General features: G+C 39.7%; 2 protein-coding genes across 2 annotated transcripts; one reads left to right on the top strand and one right to left on the bottom strand.

Annotated features, from left to right (window-relative positions):
• Positions 1 to 197: 197 nt before the first annotated feature.
• On the bottom strand, positions 198 to 6,977 carry LOC124148659. Its single transcript, XM_046519890.2, has 5 exons — positions 6,871 to 6,977; positions 6,301 to 6,355; positions 4,016 to 4,163; positions 2,103 to 3,818; positions 198 to 1,326 (listed from the first exon to the last, which is right to left on the bottom strand). The coding sequence occupies exons 2-5, from the start codon at positions 6,340 to 6,342 to the stop codon at positions 1,289 to 1,291; spliced, it is 1,944 nt and encodes a 647-aa protein (XP_046375846.2). The 5' UTR covers positions 6,343 to 6,355; positions 6,871 to 6,977; the 3' UTR covers positions 198 to 1,288.
• A 1,181-nt stretch (positions 6,978 to 8,158) lies between these two features.
• Positions 8,159 to 24,110, top strand: LOC124148660 (adaptin ear-binding coat-associated protein 1-like). The gene is made up of 7 exons (XM_046519891.2): positions 8,159 to 8,276; positions 10,196 to 10,296; positions 15,618 to 15,722; positions 16,206 to 16,287; positions 17,396 to 17,504; positions 18,562 to 18,857; positions 20,975 to 24,110. The coding sequence occupies exons 1-7, from the start codon at positions 8,185 to 8,187 to the stop codon at positions 21,039 to 21,041; spliced, it is 852 nt and encodes a 283-aa protein (XP_046375847.1). The 5' UTR covers positions 8,159 to 8,184; the 3' UTR covers positions 21,042 to 24,110.
• The last annotated feature ends 3,105 nt before the right edge of the window (positions 24,111 to 27,215 follow it).

The raw sequence follows: 27,215 nt of genomic DNA, 5'->3' as shown, positions 1-27,215 counted from the left end.
GTCATTTTATATTTAAGGTTCCTTCTGACGTTGTGATGTTTGGCAGATCTGTTTGAGCCAAGCAATGACCTTGATGGTCAACCAATGCATGTTGCTTCTGTTCTCAACTGCCCGAAGTGCAAGTTGTGGCATTGAAATACACTGTCTATGCTTTAACTTACATACATTCACACTTCAAGAAAAAACACAACATCAAATATATATTTATATTTACTTTAAAATTCTCATGTTATGGATCAACTAGAGTACCAGTATTCCAGGCTCAAACATAATGGTGAACAAACACAGGCAGGTTGAAAACATTGTTATCAACGTTGTCTTCATAACCAAGACGTCCGTTTGGAGGAAACATTTTCCTTGTGACATAAATGTTCATTACTTTGATTAACATTGTTTCATGATATGACTATTGCCCTCCCAGTACGTTATCCTCATGAGACATTTGTTGGATATGTATACTCACCGCCTGAAGAAATGCAAACCATAGAAACATACATAGAAGTATGTTGAGAAGAGATGTTTCCAATGTGTACCACTTAATGACTAAACTAACAATCGGTCAAGTGTTACCACAGAGTGTCTTTATTCTTATCACGATATCCTGCACCTGATTTCCAAACTTTACATGATAATCCTGCATGGGAATAATGGTTCATCTGAAGTCATGGATCTATGACATCACAATTGATGTGTTCACGAGCGTCGGTTCACACAACTTTCCAGTATGTTCGTTTGTGTATCGACCAATCTAATATCTCTTGAATATGAGTTATTCTTCATATATTCACCAACATGTATGGTATTCGCGATTGTCTTTCTCGATGAGTATACATATCAAGAAAATAATTTATTTTTTTTCATATTTTAGCTGGAGATCAATGTCAGCCCAGTGAGTACAGGAAACAAACCAAACATAACATTAGAAACTACAAAATATGGTAAAACAACTTACAGATATTCTCATATTTTCCCAGTATTCATATTTTAACCTTTCATGACACTGAAATTTAAATCTCAATAATTGGTTAAAAGAATTATTTATTTATATTCCACATATGCATTCATGTTATCAAATGAAAGGTTCATTAATGTTGATTATACATGCAGATATACTAAATCTCACATGATTTTCTCTCAAACATCCATGTTTGGAAAGTCAAACTGAGAACTGGAAACAGCCAAATTGTTTATGTTGATTTCAATTACAGTTTATGAAGAAATATTAATAATGAACTACAACTTGTGTATTGACTGCTCAAACAATCCTCAGACCATATGTGCACTGCTATCACAGCTTCACGTGATCTTCAACAGTGTTCTCTGGCCCTGAAACAATGGAGAAACACCATTAGATATGCATCAATAAACAATTTGATTACTGCCATTGTCATCACTACATAAGTATGGCAGACAGTACATTGAATTGTTAACATCTGTCAGATGATCATAGGCGTTTGAGAACGTCTTCAGCTTCATCTAACGCTGTCAAGGCCATCTTCAGGGTGGTTACTAGAGGGTATCTGTCTTTCAGCTATTGATTCTGTTGGATTAGAAATATTATACCATTTCTATTTCCATGTACAGTAAACTACCATAATTACGAACTCCATGGGACCACTAATTTTAGTTTGTAGTAACCGTAGTTCGGTATAAGCATATATACAGCATATATACAGCATATATACAGCATATATACAGCGTATATACAACACATGGACGGGGCTAAAAAAAAGTTTGTTATGTCGGTAAGTTCGTTGTGTGTTCTTAATAAACGTAGTTTACTGTAGTTCAAAGAGATCGTATGGCAACTTTTTGAGATGATGCAAAACAGTAATGCTACCATTCTTAATCTGAAAAAAAACTGGATTCTGATTGGTCTATCATTGGAAAGTTAATTAATTTAGGTAATTCTGCATTGAAAACACAGTCTCTGTGTCCTTCTGCTGACAGATGTATTGACCATATCATATTCACTACATACTATCGCAGCCATAATAATGATTGCATCTCTGCCCTGATTTAGGATTACAACTTTACTAGTTACACAATGACTGAAGCAGCCTCAGTAACATAGTGCATGTGTTCTTGATTATCATCCCCACCTTGAATTTCATCAGAAACTTTCTTATTTTTTAGTCGAGTTGGATGAAGTGGAGGTTTTTTCCTGGTGCCCTGGAGGTGTTCAGGGCGTTCAGCGACCAAGGGGGATTTGGGCAGCTTCGTAACAGACTGTTCTCCCACGGCAGATTTGGGTAGCTTTGTAACAGACTGTTCCCCCACGGCAGATGGTTCCACAACACCTGGAACAGCCGTTGGAGATGCTTGACGTTGTGGATGCCAATGAGGACATCCTGGTAGATCCTGCCCATCTCCCGCCTCCTGCTTGTTGGTGCTTGGAGTATTTCCATTCGGATGTTCTTCATTGATGTCAAGGATTATACCTTTGGATTCATTTGAATCTGTTGCTCTGTGTCCACCAACGCGGATTGTTACTGATATCCGAAATGATCCGTTTGTGATGTCATCTTCTTCAGCCCTCTCTGGCCCCTGTATGGGGGATATGCCCCGTTGGCCATCATCGTGGGGGAACTCAGTTGGTGTTTTGTTGGCAGGAACATGTGGGGTCAGTTTGCTGGATACTGCAAAGTTGCCAATTCTTATTTCTTGTTCTTCTTCGCCTGGACATGTATTAACTGTGTCGCCACGCAGGGATGGATCCCTGGTTAACATCTCAGTGCCTTCTGTGTTGTCTTTACTTCTGTTTGGACATCTTACAACGTCATAAACATTCTCCAGTTCCTTCCTGTCTGATAGACAAAGTCTTATTGAATTGGCAGAATACAGCTCAACCTGTATCATCCTATTTTCTTCTTCTTCTTCTTCTTCTTGATCAATATCGAGACCAACGCAGTGGGCAGTTAGCCTGTTTACTATCAGGGCATACGTAGGTTCATTAAACACCCCTTGTGAATCTCCTTCTACAGCATGTTTTGAACTCAGAGACTCTTCCGACGAGGACTCGTATACAGCACCAGCATCGACCAAATCTATGGTGCTTTCCTTATGCTCTTCAGACACATACTTGGTGCCTCTCATTTCCAGATATTGTCCAGATGCAGTGACTTTAACACCATTCCGCTCGTTTTGCCCACTCACGTCCCCACACATGTTTAAATCTGCATCTTCTTTGCCATCCTGGTTCATGTCATAGACCTCGAGATAATTGTATTTGGCTCCATATCTTCCTTTCTCTGTTAAATCATTGGCCCTGCAATGATTTTCCCTTCGGCTTTTGGGGGGATGTTCTTTTGTGTGCACTGCATCATTCATTTCATTCACAGAGGAAGCATCATAGTTAGGATCTTCATGTTCCAACCAGGCTGATTTGCAGTGACCAAAACGCTTCTGTACCTTCTCATACACCAACTTGTCAATCTGTGTCATAGCCAGTGAAATGCTCGGCTTGTTGTCACTGTTAGCCTCTTCACAAAATAAACCCTTCTTTAATTCACTGATTCCGATATTATCATCCGAGTTTCTGAATGTTTGCAGGTCAAGGTATCTCGACTTGAGGTCAATGGCGTTTTTCCTCGCCTGCAACTTGCAGAGCAGGCGATCTCTCATCTTCCGTCGACTGCGTGTCTTCTTTGAGCGTCGCCTCGGGAAATGCCTGCGTCTTCGTGTTTGGGCTTTCTCCTCACGTCTGGGTCTTCCATTGCAACACGTTTTAGCTTGGATATTAGCGTCGGGTTCGCTTGTACATAGTTTCTTATTTTGTTCACCCTCTTCTCCGGTTACACCTTTGGTCCCTTGATCTCCTGAGTGAAATAGTGTAAATCAAGTACTTTAGTTTCATTAGGATTTAGTCAAAGAAGGAATCATCACATTGAAAACAATCTAATCCAGTAGCTCGAGTTTAATTTAATGAGATCGTTTCTGTTACGAACAAAAATGATCTTATCTTATTGTACTATATTTGGACAGATGAAGAATGTTTAATATATCACGCCCTCACCGTCGACTCGAAGAGAACCTCCATGTCCACAAGTGTTGGGTCCAATCTTCAAGACTCTTCCCAGCATCCAGTATCGGCGCTTCTTCCTCTTGCTGACTCTCGGCGGAAGGTGCCCAGCGCAAGCAGGGAGCAAGCAAGCTGCACACAACTATTGGAGAAAGGACCTGCTGTTACCACTTCTGCAGCTACTACTACTACTACTACTACTAATACTACTACTTCTACTACTACTACTACTACTACTACTACTACTACTGCTGCTGCTACTACTACTACTGCTACTACTACTACTACTACTACTACTACTACTGCTACTACTACTACTGCTACTACTACTACTACTACTGCAGCTTCTACTACTGCTACTACTACTACTACTTCTGCAGCTTCTACTACTACTACCACTAGTGCTATTAATACTACTACTACAACTACTACTACTACTGCTACTATTACTACTACTACTACTACTATTACTACTACTACTGCTACTACTACCACTAGTGCTATTACTGATCTACTACTGCTTCTACAACTACCGCTACAATTCCTATTGGTGCTGCTACTACTACTACTACTACTTCTACTACTACTACTACTACTACTGCTACTACTACTACTACTGCTACTACTACTACCACTAGTGCTATTACTGCTACTACTACCACTACAACTACTGCTACTGCTACTGCTACTGCTACTGCTGCTGCTACTACTACTACTACTACTACAACTACTGCTACTACTACTACTGCTTCTAATGCTACGACTACTACTACCACTAGTGCTTTTACTGCTACTACTACTACTGCTTCTACAACTACCGCTACAACTCCTATTGGTGCTGCTACTAGTACTGCAGCTGCTACTACTACTGCTGCAGCTACTACTACTACTACTGCTACTACTACTACTAGTTATGCTACTTCTACTACTGCTACTAATACTACCACCACTACCACTACAATTACTGCAGCTACTACTCTACTACTGCTACTACTGCAGCTACTACTACTACTATTACTACAGTGGTTGTCGTAAGAGGTGAGGTGAAATGGGGGTTTAACGTCGCGTCCAAGATTATTGCACTTATATAGCGACGTGCATGAACGTGTTTATGTTTGTGTGGCTGCTTGTACTAGTCCGGACTGATGCCGATTTATAGTGCTAGCTCACTGAGATACCATGCCGCAGTTTAACATGAATACCCCACTCAGACACAGTATACTGACTCCGAGCCGACCAGTTCTTGTTTTATCCCCTTAATGCCGAGCGCCAGACAGGGTAACAACAAGTACCATCTTTTAACGTCTTTTGGTATGACGCGGCCGGGGATCGAACACCGGACCTTCCGCTCTCCGGGCGGACGATCTACCACTAGACCACGGAGGCGGTCCCGGTTGTCGTAAGAAGATCCGGGGTAGAATAGGTCATCAGCAACCCATGCTTGCAGTAAAAGGCGACTATGCTTGTCGTAAGAGGCGGCTAATGGGATTCGATGGTCAGGCTCGCTGACTTGGTTGATGCATGTCATCGATCCCAATTGTGGAGATCGGTGTTCATAATGTCAATCACTGGGTTGTCTGGTTCAGACTCGATTATTTGCAGACCGCCATATAGCTGCAATATTGCTGAGTTCGACGTTAAACAGCCACAACTGATGATGATGATGATGATGATGATGATAAAAGGCGCTATCAGAGTATCCCCAAGTGATGTCGGGGATACTCTGTGCAACCCCGCTGCATTTGAAGCGCTCGTAGAATCATAAACGTTAATGATTATGTTTGTATTTCTTGACACGCTTCAACTGCAATTTACTCACTACATATAATTATATGGAGGGTGTTATGGAAATCAATTCAACAATTGTTGAAGAAGAATCTTGAATAATGTAGTGCTAAACCTAAAGAGTGTGCTTTATGCAGACCGAGAGGCCGTGAGCTTGAGACTATGTATATTTTATGTTTGTTTGTTGTTAAACGCCACACTCATCAATATTCCAGCTATGTGACAGCGGTCTGTAAATAATCGAGTCTGGGACAGACAAATCAGTGACTGACATCGTGAGCCTGATCAGCCGATCCCGTTAGTCGCCTCGCACGACAAGCATGGGTTGCTGAAAAATCTATTCAACCCCGGATCTTCACGGGTAGAAGAGTTCTTCATTTATTTGAATAAACCTATAGGAATGAACACAAAAGAAGATATATGATGACAGATTAGCCATCGGGTGGCTTCTTTTGAAAATATATCATGTCTACAGCTGAGTTGATGAAACTCACCTCCATGCCTGCTCGGATCCATCGTGTTACTTTGTTTGACATCGTCACTGGGAGACTGGGGATGTGAAAGATTCCTTTAACAGCGCACATGATGGAGATGAGAGGTTGTTTTAAGTAAGATATACTGCAACCCTCATTTTTTAAGTCAAGGCAATCACAAGATGACCAAACTCTTTTTTTTTCACAATAATTTCTTCTTATTTTTTAATACGGTTACTGACAGATCGTCCGGAAATTCATCAACCTTGAAAGACGTCGATGTACGCTTGCTCGCTCGTTCACTCACTCACTCACTCACTCACTCACTCACTCACTCACTCACTCGCTCGCTTGCTCACTCATTCACTAAATCACTCTCTCAGACGCTCATTCAGAAACTCATTCACTCACTCAAACATTCACTCGCGCGATCATTGAGACACTGACTCACCAACCCACACTACGCCGCTCTACGTCGTTGCATGTTTAGAACTTACTTTATGCAGGTTTAGAACTTTAAATATACCGCGCACAATCTCCTGTAATAAGCTTTTGACATAGATAAGTAATAAGGAGTTCACTGAAACGTACCTCTAACACTGGGATGTCGTTTCCATATATGAATACCGTTAAATTCCATCCGAATCGACATACGAGTCATGGACGTGCGGAGACAAGAGAAACAATGATGTGACGTCACAATCAGACAACATCATCAAGATCAAATTCCCTGTCTCAAATATATTACACACTGTCTTTTCAAACAATATTTCAGTTATTTTGTCTAATAATTTCTCCTTTTGTCATATGTATTGGTGTTGTGGATCATAGAAAAGAATAATGATAACATATTATTTCTAATAAATAGTTGACGTCATCCGCAGTTATAGATACGTCACACTCATGCAGACACTGTAATCGATGACGAAAGGCAATGATTGAACTAGCTCAGGGACTAAATAGCTCTTGTGGGAAGAGCACAGTGTTTATTGTTTCTTTCTGTCTATTGTAATATATAAATATGAATAACATTGTGCGTGAAGTATTGTTCCTGGCATGACAATGATTCTGTGATTGTATATGTTTTATTATAACAAACTGCTGGCGACATGAGACGGGATATGTATGCATTCAGGAGATCAAAAGGCATGTCAATCTTTTGGGGAGATACTTTTTATGTGTATTGTGTGTGACAAATCTATTCATTAGAATTTATTGATTACGTGTTTCATAATAGTTTTGAACTTGTGACATTTGAACCTACCCTCCGAACTAAAAGTTATTAATTTGTTAATAAGTGATTATGAAATTAAAAGCTAACTACGGGTTATAATGACATATTTTTAAAAAAACAACAACAAAAATTAACGCTGTTGCTGGGCTGCTGAAAACAAACAACGGTGATTATGTCAACATCGACAACAAATATGATTTGTTGTTATATTTCTGACCATACAAAACTCAGGCTATTTAGACCATATATATAGTAATCAAGCTACCACTTCAAATCTTTAATTTTGGTCTATCCTTAGTTCATTTAAGGCTTCGTTCCGCGATTTGTATTGACATTTCAATTCCTGTAAATACTTCCTTTTTTAAAACTTAAATAACCCTGAACATGTGTTTAAAGGTGTCGAGTCGGATGAGACAAACACATTATCATAATTACCGCTGTGATCCAAAGATTTGTAAAAATGACAATATAAACGTAATCAGTAAACTGAAATGGAAGCTTAATCATAATTAGTTTGCAAATCATATTATTAAATGCCGTGTCACGCCCCCTTTTGCTCCCCTCGCTAAACCATTACCACAAAACCAGTCTAATTTCATAGTATGGATAAACGAGTTTACGTAAATCCCAACAAGTAAAGCTAGCTCACTTTCCACATCAGCGGATCCAACATGTCGAATGCCGAGTATGATAGTGTGTTGTGTGTAAAAAATGAGGTGTTCGTGTACCGAATACCCCCTAGAACCTCCAACAGAGGATACAGGTTTGTTTTATGCACATTTCTCGACCCACTTGTCAAAGTCAGTGTCCGATTGTTAATGTATCTCATAGTTCTTTCATTCCAAACGAATGATTGAGTGAGACCGCAAAGGTCCCGACAAGGCTTGTAACCTCGTCAAAATGGGGAGTAACTATGGAAATACAGTGCGTATCTTCAATGAAAACAATAACATCATTTTGTATTCTTTTTTTCAAAAGCGAAATTGTAAAGCAGTAAGCTGCGAACTAACATTTGAGGCCATCGAAACACGTTGAAAATGTGAAACCATGTCTAGGTGCTTCATATAATTAGGCTGACTCAAGGGGAGTTACTGCGATGGAACGTTCAGCATGAAATTCCTCTACAGTTTAACAACGCGTTCTCTCAAGTCTAATTTATTAGCGAATATGAGAGATACCTATATGACCATACAATTCACGAAACACAGTTTTATGTAACTTAAAGGTAGATCCAGTTATTTTGCCGGTGACAAATGGCAATATGTAACCATGACTTCATCAACTTTGGAAAGGGCATGTTTCTGAATCATTACCCTATGTGGAAATTTGGATGACTATAAGTCAGTGTCCCAGAAAATGAACTGATCTGAACCCCTGAATTGAGATCATTCTTGCAAGATGAAGCCAAAACAAGGGACCCTATAATGGCTATATTCATGGATGGCTTGCTGCATGTTGCTGTAGCCACAGTAACTACTGATCAAATATATGGGCTATAGGGCCTAGGGTAGACTAACATCTAGTCTTTGAAATTAAGATATTTAAAAAAAAAAAAGTTGTTGAAATTATTGTTATTAAATACACCCCTTCTCTGTGTATGTTTAAGTTTTTTAATTGGACATGGCTTGTGAATCATGTTATTTCGATGAGAAAATATTTAGTGGGGATGAGGTCGTGTGAATGGTTAACTCCAAGATCATCTTGGTAGATGACACAACCGGAGGCCATTTTGTACTGTTCTGTACAATAACAATATCTTAACTTGCTCATAAAATCTCCATGAAATGAGGCAAATGGAATCCAAGATTTAATCTCAGAGTGCAGGAAATGATGTTAGGGGTGAAGGGCTCTTACATGTTCGGAGCCCCCTGGAAAACTCAGTTGTCGCTTCCAACATTTAGTTTTGGGCCAGTTAGTTTGGAGAAGGACCAGTAACTTCTAAATGGAGCAAGCACTGCTGGCTACATACGAATATCAATGTGTTGTCAAATCTACCCCTGTAGTTGCATAAGATATGGACAACGATGAAATGTTTATAAGAGTGTGCAACTCCAGAAAAAAAGCATTCACTGTCAGGTTTCTGGATTTGAGTCTATCTGGAAACCAGACATACACTTATATTTTCTTTTGTCAAAGTGTTAATTCACATCAATGTAAAGATCTGAAAACACCACATTGTCACGGAAGGAAACCTGATGAAACAGGCCAACCAGTGAAAACTTGAGGCTGCAGTGTGTAAAGAAATCCAACAAATATTCGCCTTTCCAAAAGAATGTTTTTTTAAAATGTTCTAATCATCCCCCATTGTTAACTGATTATTTGCAAAATTTGCTGACTATCATGAGTGAGTGAGTGAGTTGGGTTTAACGCCGCTTTTAACACTATTCCAGTTATATCACGGCGTGTCAACTTAATGTTGGAGGAAAGTCCGAAGTGATGCAGGTCTTAGACGTTTACCACTTCGGTGAAACCCACGAGCACGGGTATGGTGCTGACAAACCTAGTAACATAATCGAGGCGAACCAGGATTCGCACCCACGATCATAAGTTTCTGGCGTGCCCAAGGGACGCAACTCTGCACAGCGAATTGTGGCGCCTTAGACGACTGGGCCACCCGTGCCCCCCCTAACTATCATGACTTCCTAACACTGTACACACCTCAACCACCATGTTTATTTGCAGAGCTGCTGACTGGAAGCTGGATCAGCCAGATTGGACCGGCCGACTGAGGGTTGTGGCAAGGGGCAAGACTCTGTCTATTAAACTGGAAGATAAAAATTCAGGTATGTTTGGACATAATGTTTTATGTTGTTGTGATGTGTTGTAAACTCCCTTCTTGACATATTGACAAAGTAATCTAATCTATATGTATTTCATCGTGGAAATTTTAGCATTGAAATTAAAGAAAAAAAGAACTACAATTTTGATGTCTGCAGTCTTCACTAGGCAAGGGAGTTAACTGACTTTAAAGTTCAGTTTCTGCTCTTGCCGAAGTAGTGCTGGAATTATGGAGTTATATTTTGGCTGGAGTAACAAGTCTAAGCATAGTTCAATCCAAATTATGTAATGAAATAGACATCCGGTTCATAAACAACATGGCAACTGCCGTGCTGAAATCGTTCGATTGCCGGATTTGCAGAGCAAGTGTTCCGTCAATTGGGCATCAATATATATTTTCCAAATCTTTTAATGTTTATAATCAAGATGCTCAAGTGATTTGATGCACTTCATGAGGTAAAACCCGGTTTATTACAATAAAGATCTTGATTATCTTTGAGATTGTCTTGACAGGGCAACACCATTTTGTTTGAAGCAAACGCAAGTAATATGAGAGGTGGAATCTGATTGGTCAGTAGGGGGGACATCATCTGCCTGAGTCAAGAGAGTCAACTGACTATTTAAGTCCAGTTTCCACCCTTGCTGAACTAAGCTGGTATTATGGAGTTACATTTTGGCTGGACTAAACATGCTAAAGAGGCTATGCATAGTCCAACCAAAATTCGCAACGAAATTGTAATCCGGTTCGTAAACTGTTGTGCTGATTTCAGTCGATTGCAGGATTTGCAAAGCATGTGCACGGCCAACTTGTTGTCAACAGATATTTTCCAAATATTTTCATGCTTTTAATCAAGGTGCTCACATGATTTGATACGCTTTTTATCACATTATAGATCTTGATTATCGATCAGATGGTCTTGACTGGGCGTCCCCATTTTGTTTGAAACAAATGCAAGTGATACGAGAGGTGGAATCCGATTGGTCCATAGGAAAGGTTTAAAAGGGAAGTAACTCGTAATAACCACTGGTGGTCCTACGATCGAGCCCAGGAATTCCCACCTTGTTTGGCAAGGGTGGAAACTGGTCTTTAAAAGTCAGTAAACTCTCTTGCCTCGGGAAGATTGGGGACATAGAAGGGACATAACTCGTAATAGCCACTGGTGGAGCTGCGATCGAGCCCACAAATTCCAGCCTAGTTTGGCAAGTAAACTCCGTTGCTTCGGGAAGATGGATGTCTTCAGCAATATCATTATAATCTGACATTAGGCTGAATCTGTCAAAATCTTCATCTATCTCTTGCTTCAATGGGACAAACATGTTGAGTGAGTGAGTGAGTATGGTTTTACGCCGCTTTTAGCGATATTCCAGCAATATCACGGCGGAGGACACCAGAAATGGGCTTCACACATTGTACCCATGTCGGGAATCGAACCCGGGTCTTCGGCGTGACGAGCGAACGCTTTAACCACTAGGCTACCCGACCGCCCCGACAAACATGTTGAAAGGGGAGAGACTTTCCATACATGCCATAGCCCGTGGGAGGCACTGCCTTGCAATCTCAGTCATCTGTTATACATTGATGAATTTTCTTTTGTTCATTTTTCAAATTTTGAATTGATATCTTTCCAAACATTGTCTGGAATGGAAGTCTCCAGTTTGAAACCAACGTCGTTTGAGGAAACTGCTTTTAGATTGTCTAATGTTGACTTCTTGTTGGAGATTTCATTGGTTGGTCAGAGTTCGCGAAAAGTTGTTCTGACTTGACTTGTAATGAGATAGGCAGCTATGTTTTCTAGCCCATGCACAACTTCTCCTGTCATTAGCTATTTACCATGTAAGATTCCCTTCCACAAAATGGAAGGTGGAGATGGGAATGGGTGCTGTCCGTTTCATTTCCGGAGCAGAACCAAACTTGGCATATATGTAGGTCTAGTGGTGAACTGGTGTCTTTTGATAGTTTGGGATTTTTGAAAACATTATTTTTTTGAGTTTCCATGGCTTTGACTTAGACTGAAAATGGTGGTAAGGCTCCTTTCTGGAGCAGATCTTGATAACCAGACAATATTTCTTCACCAAACTTGGCACATAGATAGGTCTAGTGATGAACTGGTGCCTTTTGATAGTTTTTTAAAAAGAATTTTTGTTTAAGTAATAACACTACTCATCAGAAATACATTTACATATTCAATCATTAACTGCAGATGGCAAGAAACATAGTATAGTGCTTGCGATTGTGATTCACAGGGGCTGATGGCTTGCACACAGTCACACATGTCATATTGGCGGGGGATATGAGTATTTTATGCTTGTATATTTTATGGTCCAGGGAAATGTCCAAAATTGAATTCAGTACTCAACCACAAATGGTGTAAGATTGTGCAAGTTCAAAGGTTGTTGGTTAAAAAAAGATAGGGCACGCCCCAACTGAAACAAACCTGAATTTGCTTGAGTTAGAAGATTGTGAAGCTTTTGACTGTGTGTGGTAGTTTTTTAATGCACAGAAATCAAATTTAAGTGCAACCAAATTATGAAATAGCAGCATAATTCCTGAGCATGCATACACATTTTTTGCATCCCAGTGGATGTGCTCTATATTTTCTTGCATGCATTTTCAATTTTCAATTTGTATGGGTATAGAATGCAGGGTTTTGCATCCCATAAATCCCTGTGTTGTGTGTATGGGAGTAGTCTAACATATTTTATGTTAACCCATTGCCAGTATTAAATGTGGCAGCTGATTATTATGGATTGAAACTCAGATACAGCATTGAGTGAACAAATTTAACAGCTGCTCAAGTGATTAAGTCATGTTAATCATCTTTATACTCATGACAATGAAACAACGTTTTAAGGATGTGACATCACTGCATTCTGAGCTTGTTTATCTCGTTGCATGATGTCCTACACTTGTCATAAATTTGATGACATCATCAACCGCATCAGCGGTTCAGTGGTAGTGTGTCTGCCCGGAGTGTGGAAGGTCCAGGGTTCGATCCCTGGCACGTCATAGTATGACGCTCATACTAAAAACTGTTAAAAGATGGTACTTGTTGTTAACCTGCCTGATGCTCAGCATTAAGGTGCTAAAACAAGGATTGGTCGGCTCGGAGTCAGTATGCTTTGTCTGAGTGGGTTATTCATGTTAAACTGCGGAATGGTATCTCAGTGAGCTAGCACTATAAAATCGGTATGAGTCCTGACTAGCACAAGCAGCCACGCATTCTCACACATGTGCATGCACTTCGCTATGTAAGTGCAATAATCTTGGACGTGGCGTTTAACCCCATTTCACCTCACCTGATAAGATCATCTGTGGGACTTCACAGCACAATGGAATTGATGGAAATTTGTAAATATGGAGTTTACGTGACGTCATCACATCCGGGTCCCAAGGTCTCACCTGTTAGGTCCTGCCTCACTCTTCTGTGAAACAACTTCTTTCTCAGCTAGACTCTCAGCTTTGTTTTCTGTCAAAAGTAAGCAGTAAATGCATGAAGGAGTAATTCAGGATACCATTATGACAGGCAGATTAACACAGCTTCAAATATTTCGTAAAATATGCAAAATAAATCACCATTTCCCATGAGTAAAAATATGAATGAAATTTGCAACAACAAAACAATAGCATGGGACAACACTGAGTAGGGACAACGCTGAGCAGGGACAACACAATCTTGCCTTTTTCAGCTTGTTTACCTGTTTGTCTTAACAGATTTTTATTTGTTGATTGAATTAAGGTGTCATGTAGTCATCACCTTTACTGCAGTGAAATTTATGTGCCGTGGTTGTCACTTGGACCTGTACTGCTGTTGTGAGCTTATGTTACAGTCAGACAGACTTGGGACAGCACAAATGCCGAGGCAAATTAGAATTCACCTGAAACAACATTTTAGACAGAATTGATTATTTTAGAAAAGATGTATATATTAGTTAAAAATACTAGGACTGGGTCCATGAGAAAAATATATTAAATACCCAAAGAAAACTATCAATACCAATTGTTAATAATAACATGTGAGTCCCTGCTCTATGGCTAAGGCAATATATGGTGCCCGATTAGCATGATAAAATTATCTAGATTTAAAAAATGTGGTGGCACAGGATCCTCTGTATAGTGCACATGGCCGGCCGTCAGGTGAAGTTTAGCAACAGTGATGACTAGCAGTGGTTGGATGTGTGACAATAGGCAGTTTCCTGACAGTTTCTAGGACTTCAGTCCTGACCCACACTGAAACACAGGTTATTGAGCATGTGGTGGTTCTTTAGGCAACTGACTTTGATCAAGATATGCCTCTGTTATAACTTATAGTGTTAACTCAGCTGCCAATGGGTGCCCAGTTGGACGAGACGGTAATCTTTATGCAAGGTCTTATAGCACCTAAAAAGCCGTTTGGGATGTATATGTCCCAGGGAAGTTAGAATGTAGTTTGAGTACACTGACCACAGGCCCGGGATGATCCTTGTGTAGCTGCATGAGTGTGCTTTAGGGTATGGGTACAGCGTAATAGGAAGCTGCATTTGTATTATAGACCCGAGAAGATTCCGGGGTAGAATAGGTCTTCAGTAACCCATACTTGCCGTAAAAGGCGACTATGCTTGTCGTAAAAGGCGACTAACGGGATCGGGTGGTCAGGCTCGCTGACTTGGTTGATACATGTCATTGATCCCAATTGCGTGGATCGATGCTCATGATGTCAATCACTGGATTATTAGACTTGATTATTTACAGACCGCCGTCATATAGCTGGAACATTGCTGAGTGCGGCGTTAAACAACAAACAAACAAACAAACATTTGTATTATAAGAGGAGATAAATCACTTAATCCAATTAATATTGACCAAGGGCCACTTACACAAAGAGACCTTCACGCTACAACGATCCTAATTCCCATATTTCAATGCTCTCAATACTTCTGTCGAACCCAATTCGACAGCACATAATCAAAAGACACCTGCCAATGAAATTTACAATAACTGTTTAACGAGTAGGCTTTGCGTATCATTTAAGTTATGTATGGTATGCATAAATGCTCAGCATGGAAATATCAAAACTTTCAGAAGTTTATTTACCTCAAAAAGAAAACATCGCAGGTTTAGAAAGTATTGGCCACCCTCTTTACAGCGCCTTATGCTAAACCATTTCAGCAGGCTAAAGGTTAACATTGACTTACGATAGTCGTAGCACTAAGATCTCTTTCTACAAGTGGATCCAGAGCACATCCTGAAGAACCTGTGTCTGTGTCTGTGTCTGTGTCTGTGTCAGTGTCTGTGTCTGCGAGCCGATGTCATCTTTGGTATCCTTCATTCTATGCTGTTACTGTGCAGGTGAACTGTTTGCGGAATGTCCCGTCGAGACGTACCCGAGCATTGCCGTGGAGGCAGTCATGGACTCAAGTCGCTACTTCGTCCTCATGATCAAGGATGATCAAGGTAAAACTGTGTAAACCGATTTGGTCCTCCATCACCTTGGTATCATCTTTTTGTTGATAGACATTATTGATACATTCAAATAGATGACCTAATCATCCTTAGAATATCAAATGTGAAGTGTTTCTTGTAATTACATATTTAGAGATCCCCACCAGTGACACATACAGAATATACTTTCTGTTCACAATGAACAGTCCAAATGTGCCTATTGGGAAGTTATGTAATACCCACATGATTAAAACACATTTTTATTACCGGTATATTTTTTAATTAGTTCACCTAACCAAAAATCCTTTCAAATTTGTTGTCTTATTATATTTACCAGAATGCTTAGTAATAATCAAATCCAATATTGTGTAGATTGTCCTGGGTGTCTAAACCATGTTGATGTGAGCGAAAATATTCCTGCTTGATCCTGATGTTGTTAGTGTTGAAGCCTTGTCTTGTGTAATCATTCCAAGGTAATCTGGATTTCTATTACAGGCCGCAGTGCATTCATTGGTATTGGGTTTCAAGACCGCGCAGATTCCTTTGATCTCAATGTCTCACTTCAGGACCACTTCAAGTGAGTGAACTGTTATTTTTAAGGTTACCGTGTTTGAGTCCAATACCCAAACTGTTCCCTAACCCTAACAATACCATTGTGCAACATTTGCACCAATGGTAGGCGGAGTCTTTTCTTGATGACACACTAATTAAACTGAAGCACTGTGTCAGTGTCAGCATGGAAAGACTTAGGAGGTGACTAAGTTGATTGGGTGATCAGTCCCGTGGTCACTCATCTTCCCGAGGCAAGGGAGTAAAATTCCAGTTTCCTACCCTTGATTTACATTTTGGCTGGACTAACGAGTCTATGCATAGTGTCCTATAAAAATAGCCCAACATACTAGATGTCTGGTTTGTAAACACGATGGATTTCAAGGGGGAGATTTTGATTGACTGCAGGATATGCAAAAGATGTCAACCATGTCAACTGGACGTTGACAGATATTTCACAAAACTTTTGATGTTTTTAATCAAGGTGCTTAAGGGATTTTTTGATGCACTTCGCGGGGGTAAGACCCATATTATTACAATATAGGTCTTGATTAGGTCTTGATTATCAATCACATCATCTGCCATTTTGTTTGAAGCAAATACAAGTGATTTGAGAGGTGGATTCTGATTAATCAGTAAGAGGGACATAGAAGGGCCGTAACATCGATAACTGGTAATGGCCACTGGTGGCATGATGATCAAGCCACGACATTTCAGCGTAGTTCGGCAAGGGTGAAACTGTACTTTTTGAGCCAGTTACCATCCTTGCCTTGGGAGGATGCGGTAACTTGGCGGATTGATTGTCATCGTGCCCTCATTGCATGGGTCTCTGGCCATGTTTTCACTCACAGGTTTCCATGGCCCATGGGGGCGGTCGGGTAGCCTGGTGGCTAAAGCGTTACCTCGACATGCCGAAGACCCGGGTTCAATTCCCGACGTGGGTACAATGTGTGAAGCCCATTTCTGGTGTCCCCCGCCGTGATATTGCTGGAATATTGCTAAAAGCGGCGTAAAACCACACTCACTCACTCACTCCATGGCCCATGTTTTTTGTTTCTTTGAGAATCAGTGAGAGGCCAAAGCATGGTCACATCTCAGTATGAAGTGTTGCAGTTGTTGGTTGTGTGTATCTGCAGATGGCTGAAGCAAGAAGCAGAGGCTGAGAAGAGTGCAGCTACTTTAGACAGTGGACCTAAACTGGATCTTGGCTTCAAGGAGGGGCAGACCATTACACTCAATATCGGGGTCAGTACTCTGTCAGCAACCTCTAGTCTTGGAGTGAGTTCAAACTTAACACGGAATCAGCAGTATTTCAGCCGTAAAGCAACAGTAGTCATTTACGGTGGGCGGTATTACTGCAATACTGGTTAATCGAGGTTCATTCCTTCCACTATTCATATCACAAAAATGGCAATATCATATTTTAAGGCTGGTTATATTGGGCAATATCATGTAGATTTTATCCTGTGTTTAATGTTATATGCTTGCCAAATACCTGGAGCATGAATCTCTGCAGGTTTTTTTAAAATGAGCGAACCTTTTGTTGTACCAGCATCTTGTTTTGTTCCATTTATAAACTTCAATTCAACACTCATTTATATACTGGCCGCCTTAGTGGTCTCGTGGTAGAGCACCTGCATCAGTCCAGGCTAGTACAATCAGCCACACACACACCAAACATGCATGCACGTCACTATGTAAGTGCAATAATCTTGGAGGTGATGTTAAACCCCTTTTCACCTCATCTCATTCATATGCTGGTGTTTTAAATTGCTGATGAAATCAAAATCTAGAATTGTACAGTATATGGTGATACGTATCGCAATACGATCTCGTGCATTGTAAAATATTGTGGTACGCTTTAAACCTCCAATACCAATCCCTTGTCGTCATGGAGAGCTGAGGTGCCATGCAATCTAAGGTGCCACAGTGACATGGGCAGAATTGCATCTCCACATCTGAGGGTCCTCTTGGCTCGGTCAGTGCTGTTTTTAACCCTGATAATGCTCCATGGTCTGACACTAAACCCCAACTTGGGAATTGTAAATATCTGCAACCTGAGTCTGTGGTCTCTCTTTCAACAATAGGCCAAGATGCCATGTTATAACTGAATATATTATTTTTTTCTGATGAGGATTTCATCTGGATCCTTTAGTTGGGACATTTAGCATGTTGGTCGCTGACAAACAGGTGTGAAAATTCAAGTTAAAATTGTCTCCCACCATTATCATGTCCTCTAACTCTCCTCAATCTAACTCTCCTCAATCTAACTCTCCTCAATCTAACTCTCCCAACATTACAGTCAAAGAGAGATGGTGCTGCCAAGGCCAGACCAAGAGCAAAAGCAGGGGGAGCAATAGGTTTACTCCCTCCGCCACCAGGGGGAGTGAAGTTGCCACCACCAGGTGGCGTCAGTGTACAGGCACCACCTCAGGCTGCACAGCCAGTGGCCCAACCAGTGGACCAACCAGCTAGTGGAACTCAGAATTTGGACCTGGTGCTGGACATTGGAGGGGCACCAGCGTTGGCGCCATTACAACCTGCCCAGCCCACGAAGAAGGCCACACCCGACTTGTGGGGGGACTTCACTAGCGCAGAGTAAGTACTCACATGACAAATTGGGGGGTACAATTCTCCCAGTTGTCTAAGACAACCCAATTTGACCCCTTTTTGAAAACCATACTCAACGGGATTATGATCCATACCCCTGTTTGTGTGTTTTCCCACAGTGATAATTGTGTTTTCCCATATCATGTGCGAAACAGCTCCTCCGGAAGCGCTTGTTAAGTCTCCAACATCATCATTACAAACCATCTTTCTGAGGCAAGGGAGTCAACTGACTATAAAAGTCCAGTTTCCACACTTGCTGAACTGGGCTGGAATTAAGTGGCTCTATCGTAGCGCCACCAGTGGTTACTACGAGTTATGTCCCTCCTATTGACCAATCAGATTTCACATCTTGTCTCACATGCTTTTGGTTAAAACAAAATGGCGTGCCCATTTAAGACGATGTGATCGATAATCAAGATCTTTATTGTAAAAAAACAGGTCTTACCTTGTGAAGTACATCAAATTACTTGAACTTCTTGATTACAAACATGAAAAGATTTTGAAAAGATGTCTAGATGCCCAGTCAACGGTACACATGCTGTGCAAATCCTGCAATTGACCCAAATCTGCACGACTCGTTTGTCCAGCAAAAATATGAGTTCATTATTCTGGACTAGTTAATGGATGGGGGGAAACAAGACTTTTATAGTGAGTTACCTCCCTTGCCTTGGGAAGATGTCATCAACCGAAGTGATAAATGTCTTGATGTGTGGAGTGGAGCTCTTCACTTACCAGTCCTTGCATAATGATATGCTGTAAACACAATGCATATCACACAGTACAGTCATGTATCGATACAAAATGATACAAAGGCATAAAGATATAGGATGCAGATAAAAAAACAACAACTGCTTGACAGAGGAAAGTATACACCCATGTTAGTTGGTGGCTAAAATGAAACCAACAAGAAATGGTTATTTAATGGTGATGTGTTTGATACAGGTATCATAGTAATTTGTGTTTTGAACCTTAAATTTGCATTGTTTCAGCAACTGTTTTCAGCCTAGTAACATTTTGAGAACTTTTTAATTTTTTGTCAAATCCAATTTTCAAGTGTCTTTTGCCCAGCAGTTTACTGCAAAATATCTTGTAAGGTGTCAGCCACTGTTTCAGAAATTGACTTATATCTGCCGAAATTAATTTCCTTTGATGAAGGAAATGTTTTTTCGATACATATGGTATCCACTGTCGAGATATGTCCTCTGTATTTCGTCCCACATTAAGGATGTCTGCTTGTCTGAATTTAGAGAATATTTCTCAAAAAGGTATTTTTCAAATCTACACAACTGAGTCGAACTTTCAACTGAAAAAGTGAGCATTCTATAGAGGTAGGCGCAATTTTTAGCCAGTCTTGATTCTTTACAGGCAATCATAATAATCATCATAATTCTGTAATGGCTGACAGACATATTGCAACGTTCAAACATGGACTCATTTTCGCAATCTCGCTGTCAGTGAATAAATGCTCTATGTTCTGAGCTTTGGCGAGGAATTTCAACATTACTTCAATAGGGGTCAAATCATCATCATCTTCTAATATTTGTGATGATGTGTTCATCTGATGTCACATTGCTAGGGCCTCATCACAAACAACAACATTAATGAGCAGTTGAAACAAAATGGCCGATCAGCATGACACCAAAATTTATTTGATCAGTTATAATAAAAGAAAAGATTCATCTATGTCTATGACGCTGGGTAAAAATTATTTTTCGAGTTTCCATGGCAACGACTGTGATTTAGACTGAAAATGGCGGTAGTCCTCGTTTCCGGAGCAGATCTTGAAAACCGTACCATATTTCTTCACCAAACTTGGCACATAGATAGATCTAGTGGTGAACTGGTGCCTTTTGATAGTATGAGATTTAAAAAAAAAATTATTTTTTGAGTTTCCATGGCAACGACTTTGATTTAGACTGAAAATGCCGGTAGTCCTCGTTTCCGGAGCAAATCTTGAAAACCGTACTATATTTCTTTACCAAAAGGCCCAGTGAACATAGTTCACAGGAGCTAATGCATTGCACACACCCGACATGTCATATTGGCGGGGGATGTGAGTATTTCATGCTTGTTAATATTAATATCATCCTTAATTTATGTTCCAGTTTTGGACAGAGTCAAAACAGTAATTCCAGCAACGAGGGAGGAGGAGGCCCATGGGTGCAGTTTTGATGACAGTAAAGAGTTACTTCCCTTCTCCCAATCCATTGTATATATGAAGTGAATCTACGTTCATCAGGGAACGTCCACAGCAGTGTAGCGTTCACGTCTAGTGAACATGTCATCGTGTCACACACCATCATCAACATAGATGTACATAGCGGTTGTACATTTCACATTGTTATTAGCATCATCAGTTACAGCATTTGGCTGGCAGATTGTGTAGTATCTTAGTTACTGACCAGGTCATCAAGGTGTAGTGGTGGTTTTATTGACATTTCGTCACACTTTTGTCTGCACAATTCCCATTAATCTGTTACACAATTGACTGTTTATAACATTTTGGTATAGGTCATTTTCATGAGGTAAGGCGTTAACTGACCATAAAAGTCCAGTTCCCACCCTTCCGAACTAGGCTGGAATTGGGGTGTTACTAACGGCGTGACGAGTGAGTCTGTGCATAGTTCAATCAAAATCACGCAACGAAGTAGACATCCAGTTCGTAAACAACATGCATTTCAACGTGGAGATTTCGGTCGACTGCAGGATTTGCAAAGCATCTGTACTGTCATCTTGATGTCAACAGATATATTCCAATCTTTTCATCTTTTTAATCAAGGTGGTCAAGTGATTTGATGCACTTTGTGGGGTAAGGCTTGTTTTATTACAATAAAGATCTTGATTATTGATCAGATTGTTTTGACTGGGTGCCGCCATTTTGTTTGAAGCAAATGCAAGTGATCTGAGAAGTGGATCTGATTGGTCAACAGGAGGAACATAGAAGGGAAATAATTTGTAATAGCCACTGGTGGCTCTTCGATCGAGCCTAGAAATTCAAGCCTTGTTTCACAAGGGTGGGAACTGAACTTTTAAAGTCAGTTATCTCCCTTGCCTCGGGAGGATGAGTATAGGTATGACTTTGTGGATTAATTTCAAGGATGAGACATTCAGATTAGGATGCAGTTAGGATTCTAATGTAGGTTTCATCGAGGTGTTAATCAGGATGTTTGTGATAGTCTTTCCATGAGTTGTCAATGTTGTAACTATAAAGTTAATCTGAAACCTGATCTATCCTCTCTGGCGTTGATGTGAGGTGTGTTAGACAGGTGATGAAAAAACTGTAGTCAATCCTTACAAGGCTTTTGAACATGTTGAAATAAACGTCTGAATACTTCAGACATGTCTTTGTAGTCTGATTTCCTGAGACTTGTCCTCAGTATTCTATGTTTTGGATAATATCACCCTTCCATATTTAACAAATTAATCAGAATTTTATGATAATTCAAAATTGACATGTATATTTTCTGACTTTGATTAAAAAAAATTAATCTCAATTTAACTAAATTTGACTTCCATATTTTCTGATTAAGTTGAAATAGAATGTTATGAAATTTCTTTTTGAATTGGTAAACTTGGACATATGTGAATTTCAGGTGATCAGATTTCATATTTGACTTCATAATGATCTATGAAATATGAAAAATAGAAACTGTAGAATACAAGGATATATATACATGTATACCCCTTAGACTCAGTGTTGTCAGTCTTCATATCACCTAGACATTCACAGGTAAAATCAGATCTAGATTATCAAGTATTTGAAGAACTTGTACCGGTTGGAATAGGACTATTTACATTTATCCATAGCTCAGCCGAATTTCTGTGTGATGCAGGTCCTAGCGTAGCTTTGTACCCAGCTGTAGGAATAGAGGTTCGTGCTATTAACCACCGGTTGGTGATTTATTTCAATCTTCTCAGCAGCATGAATTACGATCACCCTGATTCATTTATATGTAGGCTATTATAGTAGGCATTTATATGTAGGCTATTATAGTAGGCATTTATATGAACTATTTCAGGTCTTGAGTCTGTCAGATTGTGGAATTTTTAGCAGACATATGAACATGGCAAATCTGTGTTTAATACCATGAGCAACAACACATCCATGCCATCGGGCGATGATGGCTCAAAGTCCGTCACTCAATCCTCATTTTAGTCCGCTCTGTTGTCGAACATCAACCTTAGCCTGTCTCACAGTCCCTGAACCATATTATTTCCCTTCCTCTCAGGCCTTTCTGTAATGCTTATGCCCTAAATAAAGTAAGTCTAGATTTTCTACATTTTCTGAATCACCCATTTCACTTGGCTCCTTTGAAATATAAATGGAGTTATTTGTTTCTTTCATGGTTATATTTTTTTTATGGACTAAGCGTTAGTCTGTGACAGCCTGTTCTCCCCTGGTTTCCCACAGCGGAGGTAATGAAGGAGAATGCTTTATGGGCAATGGTGATGAGTTTATTGTCAAGACTGAAATGTCACAGGATTCAAAACAAAATAAAAATGAAAATGTGACAAAATAAAAATATTTATCTTTTCAACATCTCTTCCTGTAGCAACATTGTTATATTTTGTTGTGCTTGTATAATGTTTGTGCTTGTGATCACTGTGTTTCAGCAGCTTGATGTAAACACTCCTGTCATATAGATCAGAGGTGTGGCCGGTGGGGTTGCCCTACTCACCCTACTCGCCCTGGGGCCAGTGAGCAGTGTATTCCGCATACCGGTGTATAGGAATGTGGTTTGCTTCATGCGTGAGGACATGTTCAGCATTAGGTTATCTGTCACTCTAAGGCATCTCCCAGAAATTAAATTATTTCTTTTCAAATGTAAAACCATGAAACGTGAACTCTCTCCACCTGACATTCAGGTTTCACAACCCCTTGTAATTGAGACTTGAAAAGTACAGTATATGACCGCAGATAAGCCGAGGTATTAATTTGACCCTTGAAACATGAAATGACAGTAGATAAGCCGAACCAGGAAGTGAAAGGCAAAGACACACAGCGAAGTCGGACTGCAAGACTGTGCCGGTACTTGCAGATATTCAATAATATAACATGACAGGTGTCGTAATTATATTGAAAAAGTCAGTAAGGTAGTTCAGTGTTTGCAAACAGGGTCACTAAAATTCTTTATCATACATTTAGATCTGATTATATACTAAATCAACTTCAACAAAAACTATTCTAGAAAGCTATGAGACGGCTGTTGGAAGCTTAAGAATACACACTGGTCAAGTAACGAAAATGGGGCTTTGCGCAACAAACTGTCTCGATTTACGAGTTAAATGAGAAATTACAGTTTATTAAGGAAACATTTTCAAGAGAATAAACAGCAAGAAGCGATATTAACTCCATAAATGACCATCTGTAATTAATTTGCCTTGTCAATGTGGAACTAAAGTAAAAAGGAAGGCAGCAGTTTGTGCCATACAATAAAGTGAGACAATTTAAGGGGACGTAACTCTTGTATGACAATAGTTCTGTCAAAGTGTTATGTTCACAGCAGTGAAATATCAAGTGTTATGTTCACAGCAGTGAAATATCAAGTGTTATGTTCACAGCAGTGAAATATCAAGTGTTATGTTCACAGCAGTGAAATATCAAGTGTTATGTTCACAGCAGTGTAATATCAAATGTTATGTTTTATTTGAGTTTTATGTTAGAAAATAAATCTCAGCATCTGGCATCTATGTGAAGACCCTCAACCAAAGTGAATTCCAAATACCAGTCTGATAAACATGGATTCCAGAAAAGATAACTGCAAACTTTAATTTATCTCTAAACATGACGCAGTGCAAACACTACAGTGAACCAGCCTTCATTGCAGCAGTAGGATGCTTGATTATGCTGTATTGAGTTGGGTCGCAAACACTGAGATCACAATCAGTGATCTCCCTCTGAGAAATCTCTTTTAGAGTTAAATCAAATATGCTTTATGGTTGTGGGCCATTGGAAGCCCAGTGACTGAAAGCACTGTAATTAGGTTGTGCAGAGTTGCATCCCTTAGTCTGGCCTGGATCCACAAATCATTGGTCTCAGTCACAGGTCCAGTCGTCTTTCACCAGGTTTAAGCACCTTGCCCGTGGTCATGGATTTTGCCAGTGAGATAAACACTGCCACGCCATGATATAAAGTGACATTATGTTTAAAGTCAAGTGCAATCTCATTAAAATCAGACCTTAGTTCTCGCTACCGCTAAACAAAGATCTGAAGACATCCCATTAGGGGTCATGTCAGAACGACCTTTCATCCGACCAATCACACCGTCGCTTACCAGATTATGAAAGTGACAGGCAGAATGTGATTTCTAATCATGCAACCTCGAAAACTTTAACACGGGGTATTCTGAACGATAGTGACGAGTTTAACGACTGAATCCATACAATCTAGACTATGTGTTAGCCATTCCAGAATGTTCTTTTGTTCAGGTTTCAAATTTGTAATCGAGAATTTGTCAAAATATGTTTCAAAGCATAGTCGCCAAATTTTATATTAGTGAAACAAGAGAAACCTGCCTTCTGATTGGTCATTCCATTGGTCGGTCAAAGTTCGTGCAAGGTCGGTGTGACGTGACCCGGAATGGGATGTCCTGAGATCTTTGTTTAGCGGCAGCGAGAACTTAGATATGATTTTAATGAGATTGAGTCATGTGGGAGTAATATTGTCACTCAACTTGTACAGGAACGTTGCGAACGACTAAATGTGAAGATTAAATAATTAAGTATTGAAACGTGCAAAAAACATAAGGCCAATACTGCCATAAAAAAAAATGTAAACACAATTTGTTCATTTAATTTTATTTCTTGAATTATGAGTATATGAGTATACTTTGCATGACATTTACTTTTTGTGGCCCAAATTTTGTTCCTATCATGGAAGAGGTGACTGTATCTTGATTATGTTTGTAATTATATTAAAAGTTGTATATTTATAATTTTCATGTGTACATATATATTATATATATTGTGAGAATATGTTCGAATTTATCATAAACTGCTGTTTTTATGTATAGTGCTTCTGTTTTGTTGTTTTGCTGAATTGTGAAAGGCAATCGGTTTTACTGAAGCGATTGTGTACAAGTTTCTTATGGAAATTAACATTTTGTTTTGGAGTAGGTTAACATCATTGATAAGCATTGTTTGAAATTGAATTAATTGTGAACTCTTGATGTCTGATCTGTTGTCCAGGTTCAATATCTCTCTCCGTATCGAAATCAGAGCAAACGGTCTGATTTCAAAGTGCTTATTAATATTGCTGTCTTTTATTGGCCTTTCTCTTCAGAATTACTGGTTCCAACCTAAAGAATAATTGCGGTAGCTTTCACCAATAAGTGACTCTTACCATTATGACATATACAATAACGTTGCTAGCCTTGAGTCTCTTTGCCATGACAGTTGGTTAATCTTAATCCCTCATGTTTGTGGGTTTGATACAGGTCATGAAATCCTGCCCCCCGTGGGTATTCCAGGTTAGCATTGGTGCCTAGCAACCTATGCCAGTTGAAAGAGGTGACTTATGGGATTGGATGGTCAGACTCAGTGACTTTATTGATGCCATGTCATCGTACCTTGACGTGGATCGTTGCTCACAATATCAATCATTGGATTGTCACTGGATTGTGTGGTTAAGACTCACAATATCAGTCACAGGAATGTCTGGTTAAGACTCACAATATCTGTCACTGGTTTGTCTGGTTAAGACTCACAATATCAGTCACTGGATTGTCTGGTTAAGACTCACAATATCAGTCACTGGATTGTCTGGTTAAGACTCACAATATCAGTCCATTGTTTGTTTCCCCGTGCTGCAATATTCCTGGGATGTTGACTAGAAAATGTTACTCAATTTCCCATGCCTTGCCTTTTATTAGGTTTGGAAAACATTTTAAGAAGCACAACTATCATTTATGCAGACATCATTTACAAATCCCATCCCCCTTAAAAATAATATAAAAAATATTGTCTGAGCAGGATGAGGATCTTGTTGCAGTGATGGACTTTTTCTGAATAACATCTATCTGGTTATGATGATAAACAAGCCAATAGAATGCAGCAAATTACTTCCTAAGTAGAATTACATTCCATTTAAATTGATGTTATCATGTTTGTCAGCATGGTGGGTGGGGATGTTATTTTGAGGATGTGTATGATGTAGACATGTGAGAAATTATGTCAGAAGCTATATGAATAACTGGAAAACGGGTCTCATTTTTAGAATCATTGTGAGTCTCGTGTTTGTCAGTCCAGTTGAATATATATTGTTTGAAGTTTAAACATAATTTCAGTTATTAAAATCTTTTTGACAACAGTGTAAGGCCACAAGAAATGAATCGCTTGTCCTTTGGA

This window comes from Haliotis rufescens, unplaced genomic scaffold (assembly GCF_023055435.1).
Source record: "Haliotis rufescens isolate VD_foot unplaced genomic scaffold, xgHalRufe1.0.p SCAF_13, whole genome shotgun sequence".
Taxonomy (NCBI): domain Eukaryota; kingdom Metazoa; phylum Mollusca; class Gastropoda; order Lepetellida; family Haliotidae; genus Haliotis; species Haliotis rufescens.
Note: the sequence above shows the minus strand (reverse complement) of the source record. Positions and strands in the feature narration are given on the sequence as shown.

Bases quoted from the DNA above. Each gene is read 5' to 3' on its own strand.
- LOC124148659 (XM_046519890.2), bottom strand. From the start codon at position 6,342: ATGTCAAACAAAGTAACACGATGGATCCGAGCAGGCATGGAG. The intron at 4,164-6,300 runs GTGAGTTTCATC...TTTCTCCAATAG, and splicing joins GGATCCGAGCAGGCATGGAG to TTGTGTGCAGCTTGCTTGCT. The intron at 3,819-4,015 runs GTGAGGGCGTGA...TATTTCACTCAG, and splicing joins AGGTTCTCTTCGAGTCGACG to GAGATCAAGGGACCAAAGGT.
- LOC124148660 (XM_046519891.2), top strand. From the start codon at position 8,185: ATGTCGAATGCCGAGTATGATAGTGTGTTGTGTGTAAAAAATGAGGTG. The intron at 8,277-10,195 runs GTTTGTTTTATG...GTTTATTTGCAG, and splicing joins ACCTCCAACAGAGGATACAG to AGCTGCTGACTGGAAGCTGG. The intron at 17,505-18,561 runs GTCAGTACTCTG...CCAACATTACAG, and splicing joins CCATTACACTCAATATCGGG to TCAAAGAGAGATGGTGCTGC.